This window comes from Podarcis cretensis (assembly GCF_951804945.1).
Source record: "Podarcis cretensis genome assembly, chromosome: 12".
Taxonomy (NCBI): domain Eukaryota; kingdom Metazoa; phylum Chordata; class Lepidosauria; order Squamata; family Lacertidae; genus Podarcis; species Podarcis cretensis.
In genome coordinates, this window is record NC_137181.1 from 4145001 (window position 1) to 4161816 (window position 16816).

The following is a 16816-nucleotide window of genomic DNA, read 5'->3' on the forward strand; positions in this document are numbered from 1 at the left end:
CCCCTTCTCAGCCTCACTTGTGGAATGTGGCACTGGCTAATTGCTTTATGGCCCAATTAGCCCCAGCTTACAGCTATCTTCGGTCCGGCACGTTTCCCTCAGCTCAGACCCTTCGTTCCGCCACGAAAGTGCAGAGTAACACAGCGGAGAAAACTGTTGCTTCAGATCCATTAGCCTTTATTACAGCAGAACATTTACAGCTCAACATTTCTTATATTTCCCTGGACTGCAAGCATTCATGGCTGCCTCTGCGTCCGTCTCTCTCGAAGACACACAGAACAAGTAAGGCAAAACTCCTCCCACCTTCCAAATTACACGTCAGAATGTGAGGCGTCACTCAGAACATCTTAACGCTGTAAGTTCTGAATCCCAACATCACTGAGGTGGTCTAAAGGAAAGCAGAGCAAGACGTTGGGCTCCTGATGTGATCATACTGTATTAAAGACCTACGTAGCGCAGTTCTTAAAAAGGAACGTGGGTGGCGCTGTGGGTTAAACCACAGAGCCTAGGACTTGCCAATCAAAAGGTCGGCAGTTCGAATCCCCGCAATGGGGTGAGCTCCCATTGCTCGGTCCCTGCTCCTGCCAACCGAGCAGTTCAAAAGCATGTCAAAGTGCAAGTAGATAAATAGGTACCACTCCGGCGGGAAGGTAAACGGCGTTTCCGTGCGCTGCTCTGGTTCACCAGAAGCGGCTTAGTCATGCTGGCCACATGACCCGGAAGCTGTACGCCGGCTCCCTCGGCCAAGAAAGCGAGATGAGCACCGCAACCCCAGAGTCGGTCACGACTGGACCTAATGGTCAGGGGTCCCTTTACCTTTTAGGGCTGTTCTTGGGGTGAACAAGGGGTAGGGCTGTAAAATGGGGGTCAGGGTTGCTAGCAGCCCCCAATATTTGCCCTGCTCTGCTCCCAACGTAATATCTCCTTTAAGTGAAGTATTTCCAGAAACTGGTTACTCCCTTCCATCTACACATGAGCAGCAAAACGTTACTGCTGGAAGATCCCAAAAGGGGAACAGCAATTTCCCCTGGGATGCTTTGGAAAGGACAGAATCACACGCAAACACACACAAAATACACAGCAAGCAATTCTCATTTTAAAACTTGATACCTGTTTTGGAATCGGACAGAGGTTCCTGAGCACGTCCTTCTGAGTTTTTCTGGCCCAGAATGTGAGGAGCACCTTCTTGCGCAGTACAGGTGAAATTTTCCAGTTTAGAAACGGCAAGATCTGGTCAAAGGAGATGGGGAAGAGAGAACACTGTCATTACGGAGATCACATTAAAGGGCAGTGTTTTATTTTTAAGAAAGGCCCGTCCTAAATTATAATTACCGATTCCATTTATGATACCTCTCAAAGCAATCTCACGGTATGATGAAGCATAAATGCAACCATGGCATAGAGTTAAAGCAGTTAGAAACAATTACATATACAGTGGTGCCCCGCAAGACGAACGCCTCGCAAGACGGAAAACCCGCTAGACGAAAGGGTTTTCCATTTTGGAGGCGCTTCGCAAAACGAATTTCCCTATGGGCTTGCTTCGCAAGACGAAAATGTCTTGCGAGTTCCTGCGGGTTTCCCCCCCCCCCTTTTCTAAGCCGCTAAGCCGCTTATCAGCTGATCCGCTAAGCCGCTAAGCCGCTAAAAGCCTCTAAAAGCCGCTAAGCCGCTAATAGCGCTAATCCGCTAAGCCGTCAATGGGCTTGCTTCGCAAGACGAAAAAACCACTAGACGAAGAGACTTGCGGAACGGATTAATTTCATCTTGTGAGGCACCACTGTATAATAATATATTTTTTATTTATACCCCACCCTTCCCGGTTCAGAAAACCAGGCTCAGGGTGGCTAACAACAAATTTAAAACACTTAATTGATAGAACAAAAAACAGCATAAAATACAGTATAAAACGTGAATAACGATAAATTCAGAATTCAGAAATCAATTTAGGGGGGAAATCCATTCAATAAACATTAGATGATCTCAAGGGCTAGCTGGCTAAATTAGTCCTATTTGGGCCAGCGAGGAGACCAGGGGAGAATTAGCTGTGGGATCTCAGAGCGGGTAATCTTCATAAAAAGGGGGAGGGAAGGAAGGGTAATAAAAGATCAGGCTAAGTTCAAATTGAAAGCCAGGTGGAATAGCTCTGTCTTACAGGCCCTGCGGAAGGAATAAATGCCAATTCCAATTCCAAAAGTAGCTGGGATAGAAGTCTCGGCTGAGGAGGCTTGTTGAAAGAGGAGAGCATTCCGACAGGTGCCGAAAGGTTAATAGAGACAGTGCCCGTCTGATACGTAACAGCAGGGAGTTCCAAAGGGAACTCTAAACAACTTTAGGAACACAAGAGGATGGAGTGAAGTCCCTGGTTCATTCAGGATGGCCTAGCCAGGGTGAACCACCCTAGGATCGTCGGATGAAAGGCAGTATACAAATTTTAATAATAAACCCCATATTCATGGCATGAGAACCAGCTATGACCTCCCAGGGAAGCTTAGGGGTATTTTGGCCCACAGATTTATTTCATTTACCGTATTTTTCGCTCTATAAGACGCACCAGACCATAAGACGCACCTAGTTTTTGGAGGAGGGAAACAAGGGGGGGGGGGGGAATTCTGAATCTCAGAAGCCAGAACAGCAAGAGGGATCTCTGCGCAGTGATAGCAGCAATCCCTCTTGCTGTTCTGGCTTCTGGGATAGCTGCGCAGCCTGCATTCGCTCCGTAAGACGCACACACATTTCCCCTTACTTTTTAGGAGGGAAAAAGTGAGTCTTATAGAGCAAAAAAATACGGTATTTCATATCTTTCCTCAAAGGACCTCAAGGTTGCTCTCGTTTCCCCATCTTATCCTCAAAACTGCCCGGCTGAGAGGTAGGTTGGGTTGACAGTGGCTGGCCCTAAGTCGCCCAGTGAGCCTCATGGCAAAGCAGGGAGATTCGAACCCCAGACTCCCAGGGTCTAGTCCGATGCTCTAACCACTACACCACACTGTTGCCACCGCGAAAGGGATCCCACGGAGAGCCGGCCCTGCTCCTTACCGAGGGAGATCAGAGACTCTCCATTCCCCTTGGCCACGTTTTTGTACAACTCCTTCTGCCAATCTTCTAGCCTTTCCCATTTCTCCCGGGAAAAGGGAGCCGAGCCGTTGCCAAAAGCCGCTGAGACCTGGGGGATAGCAAGAAACAGAGCCGTCAGCAAGTTGCAAAACAGCTTTCCGGAGTTCGAAGCGCAAAGTGCTTTTTTAAAAAATGACAAAAGCAGGAAAATTTAAAACCATCCAGTTCAAGTCATGCGACGTTGAAAGGAGCCCCCATTTTCTGAAAACTTATTTGATCAGGGTGTTTCGGGACCCACACATTTTGTTAATAGTCTATGCCCTGAAGTGCTTTGCTAAGTAGCCTACATGTGAAGAGAGGCTAAAAAGGTTTGGAGCCACTGACTTGGACCGCATTAAGAAAGTGTCAAGGATATTTGTGCAGGGAAAACTCAGCAGGCAACCCAGTCAGAAGGGCAGGGTAATAATAATAATAATAATAATAATAATAATAATAATAATAATTTATTTATTTATACCCCACCCATCTGGCTGGGTTTCCCCAGCCACTTTGGGCGGCTTCCAACAGAATATTAAAATACAATAGTCTATTAAACATTAAAAGCTTCCCTAAACAGGGTACAAATAATAAAATTATTACACTTTTCCTCTGAGAATGTGGCGTAATTTCTACACGTGCGGGAAATACCTCTCTATGAGCCTGTATAATTCTTAGGCCTGTGGGATCCCCAGCTGCCTTAAACATCACAAAATCCACCAGCGTCTGTTTTTATTGTAAATTCAAAGCTTGCTGATGATTTTAGCACTGGTTCTTCATAGAATCGTACAATTGGAAGGGATCCTGAGAATCATTCAGTCCAATCCCCGGCCACGCAGGAACCTCAACTCAAGCATCCGAGACTGATGACCATTCTGCCTTTTTATTCATTTATATTTTAGTTTCTTAGCACAAGAAGGGCTAACTTGTTTAGAAATAAACATTTGCACCATGCTTTTCTGCCGGACAGCCGCCCAGTACTGAAGGCACAACACAACAAACAGCGCAATATAGATAGCTAGTTATCAGAATCGAAGAATAATTTTGTTATGTACTGAGCTGAACAGGATCCAAAATGCAGCAGTCTGGTTGGTCCACAGGAGCCACCCAATCCAGCTCCAGGTGGAAGTGAATCCACAACCTGATTGGCCTACAAGAGAATCCCGGAACTAGCAATCACGTGGGGCCCATTGTGTAAATAATGTATATAAAGCTAACATTCTAGAGGAAATTCCATTCCTCCTCACCACTATGAGCTGAATAAAGAGCATGAAATCCACTCTCGATTCCGAGTATATTTCAAATTTCAAGAAAAATGGTTCAGAAAACATAAGCAGTCTTGGGTCCTGGGTTCGAGTCCTGATTTGGGCAAAAGATTCCTGCATTACAGGGGGTTGGAATAGATGATCCACGGGGTCCGTTCCTATGATTCTGTGTGCCGTGAGCCAGTGGCGTAGCGTGGGGGTGCAGGGGGGGGCCGGCCGCACCGGGTGCAACATCTTGGGGAGGGCGCTCGCCGCCTCCGGAGTCGCCGAAGAGCCTCGGGCGCAGGCTGTAGCAGAGCCCCATGTCTCGCGAAACCGACGAGCTGTGCGCTCGTCTGGGCTGAAGGCGTCTGGCAGGCAGCGGCTCTCAGCGCTTGCCACGGTCCCTGCGCGTCAGGGCCACGGAAGGCGCGCCAGGCAGCCCCTCCTCACAGCCCCGCCGCCGCCGCTGCTGCTGCAGCTGCTGGGCCATGTTGCATTTTCCTCACCTCTCTGCCCTCCTCCTCCTCCGGGCAAGCGGCGTCGTTTGGGCGGCAGCGCCAGCGGCAACTCGCCTCAGATCACCTGACACGGACCCGCCGCCGTCGCCGTGGCTACCTTATCGTAAATACCCCAGCCCAGGCAGCAGCAAGAAGAAGCTGGCAGCGGTGGCAGGTTAGGGGTTAGGGGCGCAAATTACTTGCCTTGCCCTGGGTTAGGGGGCGCAAATTACTTGCCTTGCCCCGGGTGCTGACAACCCACGCTACGCCACTGCCGTGAGCTCCTTAGAGGAGAGCTGAGGTGTGAATGCAATAAATAAAATCACAGCCTGATCCTTGGCAGAGCTACTACTGCAGACGTCCCCAATTCTGTGCTTACCTTAGAAGCTCCTGCAGCTGTGTTCACGGGGACCTTCAGAAACCAGAAGTTCCCGTTCTTCAGGAGGTCCTCCATGGTCTCCAGCCGCTTCTGCAGCTGCCCGTACTCCTGTAGGAGAGTCTCCAGCGCTGACCACCGGCTGTCCAGCTGGCTCCCCAGCTCGGCCACAGCCTTCTCGCAGTCCCCAAATCTCTTCTCGGCCGTCTCGGACCTCTGCTCCAGGCCGAGGAGCCGAAGGGCCTGAGCCTCCACCGTCCGCTCCACTGCCTGGACAGCCCCAACCACCGTCCACAGAGAAATCGTGGCCGTCTGTGCCTCTTTGGGGAAGGCGGCGTCCACGACAGGAGCAGCCAGGACTTCTGAACTCCACATTGAAGACTGTTCCCAAAACAAGGATGGAAGGAAATAAAAAAAATGGCCCAGTAGCACCTTAGAGACCAACTATGTTTGTTCTGGGTGTCACCCAGAACAAACTTAGTTGGTCTCTTAGTCAGTCAGTCAGTTTTATTGCACATAGCCAAAGGCTGCCGCAGTGTACACAGAATCATTCAACAATTAAAAGAAAATATACAGTGGTGCCTCGCAAGACGAAAAGAATCCGTTCCGCGAGTCTCTTCGTCTAGCGGTTTTTTCGTCTTGCGAAGCAAGCCCATTGACGGCTTAGCGGATTAGCGCTATTAGCCTTTTAGTGGCTTTTAGCAGCTTATCGGATAAGCGGATAAGCGGCTTAGCGGCTTAGAAAAAGGGGGGGGGCAAGGGGAAAAAACCCGCAGGAACTCGCAAGACATTTTCGTCTTGCGAAGCAAGCCCATAGGAAATTCGTTTTGCAAAGCACCTCCAAAACGGAAAACTCTTTCGTCTAGCGAGTTTTCCGTCTTGCGAGGCATTCGTCTTGCGGGGCACCACTGTACTGGATTGATACAAAATACTTGAAACATTTATATTATCAAAACATTACCTACTCTAAACAGAGCTATAAAAGTGCCTTAATATACAAGTTAAGACATTAAACAATAAAATTATCACATGGCCACTAATATATTCAAAAATAATGTTAATTAATACAATGTGCAATTATATTCAGAGTTTGGGAATAAAGATAGACTATAGCTTGATGTAGATAGGGTCAAATAAATTCATCTCCTTTACAGTTGGTGGCTACCTTGGCTATATAATTTGCTCTAATTTTCCTAGCAGCAGTTGCAAAGAGTGCTACACGCCAGGTCACATACTTATCTGTGTCTGCGAGGAGATATGAAATCATGTCAGAGGGGTTCCAGAACAAACTCACTTGGTCTCTTAGGTGCTACTGGAATTTTTTTTTTATCTATTTTGACTGCATCAGACCAACTCGGCTACCTACCTGAATCAAGGATGTAAGAAGTGAGGGGATGGGTCTCTTAACTCACCTAGGCAGTCCTTGCCAACCGGGTGCCGTCAAGTTGTTGTGGACTACAACTCCCATCAGCCCATGGCCGGACAGCACCTGGTTGGCAAGATCTGCAGCAAAACATCAGGTGATAGGAAAATCACGCAGTTATCAACTATGGAACTCACTTCCACAAGAGGCGCTGATGGAGTCCAACTTGCAGTGGCTTTACAGTGGAACCCTGGTTCTCGAACGGCTTAGCTGACGAACAAATTGGCTCCCGAATGCCGAAAACCCGGAAGTAAGTGTTCCGGTTTTCAAATGTTTTTCGGAAGCCGAATGTCCGATGTGGCTGTCGGCTATTATTTCCGGGGCGCCTGCGCCAATCAGAAGCCGCATCTTGGTTTTTTAACGTTTCGGGAGTCGAATGGACTTCTGGAACGGATTAAGTTTGAGAACTGATGTTCGACTGTATTGATCTCTTTATCTGTTTATTAAATTTGTATGGCGCCTTTCACACAAAGAGCTCAGGGCTGTCCGCAGCATAGAAATACAAGATGAAAACACATCATACGTAATAAAAACCAGTTGGCATCAGTCTGTTTTGGAAGAGGGTGAGGTCAAACTGTTGGGAGAGTTACAGCACCTGCTGCAGCTGTAGAAACCAACAGGGCAGAGAGGTGTTTTTGTCTCTTTAAAAGAGGATTCGACAATTTCAGAGAGGAGAGGCTTATCGACAGTCACTAGCCATGATGGCTCTGTCCTGTTGCCACAGCTGGAGTCAGAGATGCTTCTGAATCTTAGTTATAGGAAACCAGAGGTGGAGAGAATTGATCTTGTGCTCAGATTCTGCTTTTAGCGCCTAGGACTTGCCGATCGAAAGGTTGGCGGTTCGAATCCCTGCGGCGGGGTGCGATCCCGCTGCTCGGTCCCAGCGCCTGCCAACCTAGCAGTTCGAAAGCACCTCCGGGTGCAAGTAGATAAATAGGGACCGCTTACCAGCGGGAAGGTAAACGGCGTTTCCGTGTGCGGCTCTGGCTCGCCAGAGCAGCGATGTCACGCTGGCCACGTGACCCGGAAGTGTCTCCGGACAGCGCTGGCCCCTGGCCTCTTAAGTGAGATGGGCGCACAACCCCAGAGTCTGTCAAGACTGGCCCGTATGGGCAGGGGTACCTTTACCTTTACCTTTAAAAGAGGCATCTGGCCGGCGACGGTGAGAACGGGCTGCTGGACTAGAGAGGGCATTCATGCAGGCTGCCCCTAATAATAATAATAATAATAATTTTTTATTTATACCCTGCCCTTCCCAGTTCAAAAACCGGGCTCAGAAAAATAGAAACAATTAAAAAACACAGCGAACCTTCCCATAACTTATCTTTCATTTACTTGTTTCCTTGACCTTCTCGCACCTCCCTTTTTTTGTATTCTAGTTCAGTTAGCTATTTCAGCAAATCCTTTCCATCTTTCCCAATTTTTATCCAATTTTTTCTGTTTTTTATAATTTTCTTTCTTTCTTTTTTTTTCCTATTCTCTTCTTTCTTTATTGTGATGTGTTGTTAAGTTTTTGTTTAACTTGGAATTATCTAACATTTAAAACTTTAATAAATATTATTAAAAAACAAAAAACAAAAACAAAAACCGGGCTCAGGGCAGCTAACAACAAATTTAAAACACTTTAAAACACTTAATTATAAAAGCAGCATAAAATACGGTATAAAAATATGAATAACAATAGCATTCAAAAATCAATTAGATAATCTCCAGGGCCACATGACCCAGAAGCTGTACACGGCCAGTAAAGCGAGATGAGCGCCGCAACCCCAGAGTCGGCCACGACTGGACCTAATGGTCAGGGGTCCCTTTACCTTTAAGCTATGTGCAAAATTAGTAACAACAATGCAAAATATCCGGGAAGCATTCAGGTTTGCAAAGGCGTCTGCAAACAGAGCAGTCTTAGCCTGGGACAGCCTGAAACGTCGCTGCCTTTTTCTGCAGCCCCCCCACCATGCACGTTGGTAGTGCAATATTCTGAATCATCCCTCCCCCCCCCCCAACCCTTCTCCCAGGGGCGGCTCAGGTACCCCCAGCAGGAGCGCACCATCCCATCCCTGCAGAACCAGCCTCACCTGGGCAGGAGGGGGCCATTCAGCCATGGTGCTGAACCTTTGCTGGGCGCTGGGTTGGGAAAGGGGTGTCCTTGCAGAGGAGCAGCGGTGCACAGGATTTGATGGATGGATGCAAAGGGAACCGGGAAGCTTGGAGAGGTTAGCTGGGAGGCAGGAAGGCGAGGGGAGGGAAAGAGAGAGGCTGGGCTGCTGGAAAGCAGAGGGAAAAGCGACAGCACCATCTATGGAGCGTCGCCTGAGAAGGGAGCGAGGAGGCTGCGCTGCGTTCACACGTGCAAATCAATAGGAGCCGGGTCCTTTGTGTGCGCATGGCGCAGAGATCTAAGAAGCTGGCTGCAAAATCTGTTGTTTAGTTGTGTCCGACTCTTTGTGACCCCCTGGACCAGAGCAGGCCAGGCACTCCTGTCTTCCACTGCCTCCCGCAGTTTGGTCAAACTCATGCTGGTTGCTTCAAGAACACTGTCCCACCATCTCGCCCTCTGTCGCCCCCTTCTCCTTGGGCCCTCCATCTTTCCCAGCATCAGGGTCTTTTCCAGGGAGTCTTCTCTTCTCATGAGGTGGCCAAAGTACTGGAGCCTCAGCTTCAGGATCTGTCCTTCCAGTGAGCACTCAGGGCTGATTTCCTTCAGAATGGAGAGGTTTGATCTTCTTGCAGTCCATGGGACTCTCGTCTCCTCCAGCACCAGAATTCAAAAGCATCAATTCTTCGGCGATCAGCCATCTTTATGGTCCAGCTCTCACTTCCATACATCACTACAGTGGTACCTCAGGTTAAATATGCTTCAGGTTACAGACTCTGCTAACGCAGAAATAGTGCTTCAGTCTAAGAACTTTGCTTCAGGATGAGAACAGAAATTGTGCTCCGGTGGCATGGCAGCAGCAGGAGTCCCTATTAGCTAAAGTGGTGCTTCAGTTTCAGGTTAAGAACGGACCTCCAGAGTGAGGTGCCACTGTACTGGGAAAACCATAGCTTTAACTATACGGACCTTTGTTGGCAAGGTGATGTCTCTGCTTTTTAAGATGCTGTCTAGGTTTGTCATTGCTTTTCTCCCAAGGAGCAGGCGTCTTATAATTTCGTGACTGCTGTCACCATCTGCAGTGATCATGGAGCACAAGAAAGTAAAATCACTGTTTCCATTTCTTCCCCTTCTATTTGCCAGAAAGTGATGGGACCAGTGGCCATGATCTTAGTTTAATTGATGTTGAGTTTCTGACCATATTTTGCGCTCTCCTCTTTCACCCTCATTAAAAGGTTTCTGCCTCACTTTCTGCCATCAAGGTTGTGTCATCTGCATATCTGAGGTTGTTGATATTTCTTCTGGCAATGCTGCAAAATCTACACCCCCCCCCCCAAATCCAGCTGCAAAATATTGACCCGCTTGCATTTAAAACAACAACAACCAGGATGTTGCACTGCACGGACACGCATCCTTGTGCAGGAAGCACTTCACACTGCAAGCATCTGGAGGGCACCCGGTTGGCCAACGCTGCAGCGCAGTTGCTGCAACGCCGCCCAGCTTTTGCAACCCGAGGGTGTAGTGAGCATGTTCTGCCTGCAGGTGTCGCTGCAGGACTGAAGATCCCAGAAGGTGAGGAAAAGACACGCCCCCCCTCCCAGCGGCAACGGCGACGACCAATCAGGAGGGTACTACCCTGGGCAGCGTTGAGCGCCCCCTAGAGCCCTGGCACAGTAACGTGGCCCCTTGAAAGCTAGGTTCAAGTTTCCTTTTCTGCAAATGCAGAGCAGGGGGTCTGTGTGTCTTAGAAATTATAGAATTGTAGAGTGGGAAGGGACCTGAAATGCAGAAATATTTTGCCCAATGCCAACCCATAACCCTGAGATTAAGAGTCTCATGCTCTACAGCATGATAAACAAATACAGTGATACCTTGGGTTACATATGCTTCAGGTTACATACGCTTCAGGTTACAGACTCCGCTAACCCAGAAATATTACCTCGGGTTAAGAACTTTGCTTCAGGATGAGACCAGAAATTGCACGGTGGCGGCATGGCGGCAGCAGGAGGCCCCATTAGCTAAAGTGGTGCTTCAGGTTAAGAACAGTTTCTGGTTAAGAACGGACATCCAGAACAAATTAAGTTCTTAACCTGAGGTACCACCGTACAAGACAGAGCTGTTCCGCCTGGCCTTTGGTTTGGACTCAGTCTGACCCTTATGTTTCCCTCCCCTTACGGTTTTGATCTATGGGCTACTTTTAAAATTATGCTGCATTTTAAATTGCATTTAAACCAGTATTTTAAATTAGTCCCCCCCCCTTATGTAGCGAAGAAGAAGGTGAAGAAGACATGCCCCCCCCTTCCGTATCACCATATATCTAAGACCATAAATAAGACCATAAAATTCCTATCACAGGCAGGAAAAACAAGTTGTCACATGGAAGAGGGAACAAGGTTGTTTTCTGCTGCACCCGAACCAATGGATTCTAACTGCAGGAAAGGTGGTTGCAACTAAACATCAGGAAAAACTTTCTGGCAGCCAGAGCAGTTTGACACTGGAGCAGAATCCCTTGCAAAGTGGTGGTGTCTCCTTCCTTTGGAGGTTTTTTTAAACAGGGATTATTTAGCAGCAATTCTTACATTGCAGGTTGGTCTAGAATCTAGACTCTAGATGGCTCACTAGGGTCCCTTTCAATTTGACAATTCTATGAGCATATACATAGTGGCTGTATCTAGAGTTATGTCATTGAGGACAATTTAATTTTGGAAGTTAAGCAGGGTCAGGCCTGGATGGGAGACTACCTGGAAATGTCATGTATGGTGGGTTTTTGCTTTTGCTTCCATAAATTGTCACTTCGACTTTCCCATCTCAGAGCTCAGGAACCATCTCTTTTTTTTCCAAAATCCAAAGACTCTTCTGACACCTTAAAAGGGATATTTGATGCCAATTTTTCCCATGCATGAATTTCCCATTCGGGTCGTGGCTGTAAAAAGGTAAAGGGACCCCTGACCATTAGGTCCAGTCGTGGCCGACTCTGGGGTTGCGGCGCTCATCTCGCTTTACTGGCCGAGGGAGCCGGCGTACAGCTTCCGGGTCATGTGGCCAGCATGACTAAGCTGCTTCTGGCGAACCAGAGCAGCGCACGGAATCGCCGTTTACCTTCCCGCCGGAGTGGTACCTATTTATCTACTTGCACTTTGAGGTGCTTTCAAACTGCTAGGTTGGCAGGAGCAGTTGTGGCTGTAACTGGCTGCAATTTCAGGGGGAATTGTGACACAGAAGAGAGAGAGCATTTCCCAACCACCTTTGCATCAAATGTGATTTCCCGGTCTGAGTTGCAAAAGGGGAAATGCAAAAATGCCTACCGCACCCAGTATTCCCAGGCGGTCTCCCATCCAAGTACTAACCAGGCCCGACCCTGCTTAACTTCCGAGATCGGACGGGATCGGGTGCATTCAGGGTGGTGTGGCTGTAGGCGGCAGAAGAGCTTTCAATGGCCCTTTTCTGGTCCTGACTCCGCCTTTGCAAGAGCTTGCATCCCGCCCAGCTCTTCTTTCCTGCTCCTGCTGCCTCCCGGTGCTGCCTGCCTGCCTGCCTGCCTGGGGAGAAACGCATCCCCTTTGCTTTCTCTGCTTTTCTCCTTCCAAATCTTGCAGGCAGGAAAATGTTGGGGCTTTGCAGCAGCGGAATGCCTTTCCTCCGGAATTGCAACCGTGCAAGAGCTGCAAAAAACCGCTCACCGTGCATTATTTTATTTTATTTTATTTTATTTTATTTTATTTTATTTTATTCTATTTTATTTTATTTTGCACTCTGCTCTGCTAAATCCCAGAACTTGCAGTGGGTTGCAGCAGCGGTCAGAGAGGCACAACGAGTCTGTGCTCTCCTCGCTCCTGCCGGCAGGTGGCGCTGCGCAGCCATCCCTTAGAAAAGAACGGCGCGCGGGTGAGACGGCAACCAGATAAATAAGCGGCGGTGGGCGCGGCCTACTTGCGCATGCGCACCCCTCCCGGAGCAGCTCTGCGGCTCTCCTCCCGGGGCGGGGCGAAGAATATGCGCGGGCGGGCGCAGTCGCCTCGCTGCCCGCAGGGAGTTGTGCTGCTTTGGTGCCGTTCTGACCTCCCGCCCGCAGGTGGCGCTGTACGGAGAGCTCTCTCTTGACAAAAAAAATGGGGCACCGGATGTGACGTCAGACCAGCAGAGAACTTCCGCCTCCTTCTTCGGAAAGGAAGGGGAGGGTTCCCAAAACAACATGGTTGCTTTGCAAATCTTGGAGCCTTGGGAGGTGTGGGCTGGGTGGGCAAGTCCTCAGATGTATTTGTTTGCTAGGTTTCATTAAAATAATAAAGATTGCATTTAATCATGTATTTAAAATTAATTTATTCAGTTAATTAATTAATTAATTAATTAAAATAATTTTTTCAAAAGGTAAATATTGCAATTATCAAAGTGACCCCCGGGTATAGGACGGTATATAAATTCAATAAATGAAATGAAATAAAAATAATATTGCAACTAATAAAATGAAACATCAACGTGGTTTGCAACTGTTCCAGCACATACTGAAATAGGAGTTAAGTTTGGGGTCCCTGCAAGGGGTTCAGCTTCTTAAGGAAGGCTGGACCTTCGGAAAGAGGCTCAAACTGGTCAGGAAATAAACACAGACCAGACCAGGATTTTCAGAAAGCAAAGTGTCTGGAAGCCTGATCCTTTATCAAAATTATATGCAAAACTGTTGGATACAGGGTTCCCACTCACATAGCAGGCGACCGAGAGAGAACCCCAAACAAATGAGAATTTAAACTTAAAAAGGTAAAGGTAAAGGTACCCCTGCCCGTACGGGCCAGTCTTGACAGACTCTGGGGTTGTGCGCCCATCTCACTTAAGAGGCCAGGGGCCAGCGCTGTCCGGAGACACTTCCGGGTCACGTGGCCAGCGTGACATCGCTGCTCTGGCGAGCCAGAGCCGCACACGGAAACGCCGTTTACCTTCCCGCTGGTAAGCGGTTCCTATTTATCTACTTGCACCTGGGGGTGCTTTCGAACTGCTAGGTTGGCAGGCGCTGGGACCGAGCAGCGGGAGCGCACCCGCCGCAGGGATTCGAACCGCCGACCTTTCGATCGGCAAGTCCTAGGCGCTGAGGCTTTAACCCACAGCGCCACCTGCGTCCCTAATTTAAACTTAAATACCTTTTAATTTCCATACAGAACAATGGTAACAGAACAAAATAAAAAAATTCCTTCCAGTAGCACCTTAAAGACCAACTAAGTTAGTTCTTGGTATGAGTTTTCGTGTGCATGCACACTTCTTCAGATATTATTTATTTTGTTTTGACTATGGCAAACCAACACGGCTACCTATCTGTAAATGGTAACAGAAGACGTCAAACAAGGCGTGGTGAGAGGATTAGAACAGGTGAGTGGGGTGTCGGAAGGGGTTGAATTGTTTTAATGGTGGTGTCGTTACTTGTGATTGTTGGGCATAAAAGGTTTTGGGCTGGTTTCTGTTTCCAGAGGTGTTGGCTAATGGGTTTGTTTTTCCTTTATTTACAGGAAAACTTCGGAGCTGCTAGGGGCTGTCTGATAAGGAGAGACAGGATTTTGGGAACAGTTACAGATAGGTAGCCGTGTTGGTCTGCCATAGTCAAAACAAAATAAAAAAATTCCTTCCAGTAGCACCTTAAAGACCAACTAAGTTAGTTCTTGGTATGAGCTTTCGTGTGCATGCACACTTCTTCAGGATTTTGGGAGTTGCTTATCAGTGCGGGTGTGTTGCCTTATTCTGCATTTTTCCTTTATTTAAATAAAACTATCTGAGGTTTTATTTGTGTGTGTGTGTCCATTTACAAACTCATTAGGTGGCGCTGGGAAGCAGTTTGACAGTTGCAGGCGGTACAAAGTCAATCTTACAGTTTAGATACATAGTGATTCAAAGTTTAGATACATATACAAAAGTATAAAACGAATAAGAAAATAGGAAGGAAATTGATACAAAGATTGAACTCCAGTTACCAACATTTGCAAGGTACAATTCAGTTAAAAGGGCAACGTTTTAAAGGAAAGGAAATAGGCATACAACACAGGGTTTATAAATTTATTTCGGAATCCCCTCTCTGGTCATTGATTCTCTTATAACACATACCAACACACAACACCCCGAACAAGTTTGGAAACAAATTATTATAATTTGTATTGTGTATTATCATTATGTATTATAATTTGTTTTCCTTGTCCAGGTACTCAAAGCGTTCTGCCAAGCTGTAGGACAGAGCTTCCCAAACTGTGTTGTGACACATTATTGTGTTGGCTGCAGTGTGTTGTGCGAATGCCCCCCACATTCCTCCCGGGGCTGGAAAGGGATTGGTTTAACCTCTGGTTTGCTAGTAAAACTGAATCACTGTGTCGCGAAATGATGCAAGTCTGAAAAGTGTGTCACCATCATGAAAAGTTTGGAAAGCTCTGCTGTGGGAGGTTGCCATGTGTACTGATTTATTTATTTTAATGAAATTTGTGAGCGAGAAAGAGCCTGAAGTTTGCTCAGGGAACGAAAAAGAGAGAGATCTGCAGAGTTTGGGGAGCAGAATATTAATACGGAACAACCGAAAAATAAATCCACATATAAATACTTGAAAACCAACGATGCACGGATCCTCCAGGCACTGATCAACGATGCAAGCTGGTTGAAATTCACCTTTGGCAGCCCGTTGACAGAAGCTGCATGGATATTCATGGACTGAAGCTGGTGCACTTGTCTGTTCTGTCTGCATGTCTGTCATCCTGCCTTTCTGTGTGACTCGGGGTGTGAAAAGGTGTGTTTGTTTCAGATGTGGCTGGGTGCATTCAGGTCGGATGGGGTGGAGGTTGCCCAGGAAATACCGTATTTTCGCTCTATAGGACGCACCCGACCATAGGACGCACCTTGTTTTAGAGGGGAAGAACAACAACAACAACAAATCTCCCCCTCTCTGCTCAGCGGCCCTTCAGCGAAGCGGCAGGAGAAACGGAGCCCCTTCCATTTCTCCTCCCGCTTAGCTGAAGGGGCGCCACGCAGCTCTCCCTCTCTGCTGAAGCCAGGAGAGTCTTGCTCATTCCTCGTCAGTGCGCACTGACCCCTCTCACTCTCCAGGCTTCAGCGAAAGCAACGCGAAGCCTCCGGAGCGCGGAAGGAGCGCTCCCTCTGAGCTTCAGAAGCTTCGCGTTGCTATCGCTGAAGCCAAGGAGCCTGCATTCGCTCCATAGGACGCACACACATTTCCCCTTAATTTTTGGAGGAGAAAAAGTGCATCCTATAGAGCGAAAAATACGGTAGTACTTCTGTCTTGCCAGGATTAGACCTCAATCTGTTGACCATCATCCAGCCTGCAACCACCTCCCGACACTTACACAGGACGTTCACCGCCTTCACTGGTTCTGATTTTAAAAAGAGGCAGAGTTTCGCTAGAGGCCCAGCTCCACCAGGGACCGCCTGCCTCAAACTGTGCCAGCCGTTCATTATAGGAACAACTGTTTAGAAACAGGCATCTGAGTTTTGATTCTGACTTTCCTCTTCCCTCCTTGGCCTGTTTTCCTTGTGTGTCGTGTGGCTTCTTTAAAAAATTGCAAGCCTGTGGGTAGGGAGTGTCTTGTTTTGATTGTATCTAAACCACTCTGGGTTTAAACCAGATGAAAAATAGTGTAAAATCAAATTACAGGCTAAAAAAATCAAAAATCTAAGCTAACCTAGGAGCATAATTTGCCCATTTGAACAAGTGGGACAATCAAATAGCAATTGTCTGATATAAGGAACTTATTTCACAGCTTCTGGTTGCAAGAAGAACTTCTTTGGCCCATTTGAGCGCTGACTGCTGCAGAGAAAATGACTCACAAATTTCGCATTTCTAAGGGTAAGGGAAACCCAGAACACTTCTACACGCTTTGATGGGATTCCATTTCTTACGTGTCAAATTCAGATGCATAAAAACCCCTCTTCCCCCACCAAAACAATAAATTTGGCCATTGTTCCAGGAAAAACTTTCTGGAGTGATGGCAGTGATTGACAAAGGAACGGACCCACTCAGAAGATGGTGGGATCTCGCTGGAAGTTTTTCGACAGAGGTTGGATGTCCAGGGATTGTTCAGCTATGATTCCTGCATTGCTAGGGGTCAGGCTAGATGA

General features: G+C 47.7%; 1 protein-coding gene across 2 annotated transcripts in view; it reads right to left on the reverse strand.

Annotated features, from left to right (window-relative positions):
- The window catches only part of LOC307199160 (zinc finger protein 783-like), a 29299-nt gene extending 20191 nt beyond the window's left edge, over positions 1-9108 (reverse strand). The window contains exons 1-4 of one of the 2 annotated variants that reach the window (XM_079946861.1): positions 8706-9108; positions 5211-5588; positions 3034-3160; positions 1111-1230 (exon numbers count right to left, since the gene is read on the reverse strand). In XM_079946861.1, coding sequence (XP_079802987.1) covers positions 1111-1230; positions 3034-3160; positions 5211-5588; positions 8706-8732 — 652 coding nt within the window. In that variant the 5' untranslated portion in view covers positions 8733-9108. The remainder of the gene's footprint in view (positions 1-1110; positions 1231-3033; positions 3161-5210; positions 5589-8705) is intronic. The other variant, XM_079946860.1, reaches the window with a different exon arrangement.
- Between the last annotated feature and the right edge of the window lie 7708 nt (positions 9109-16816).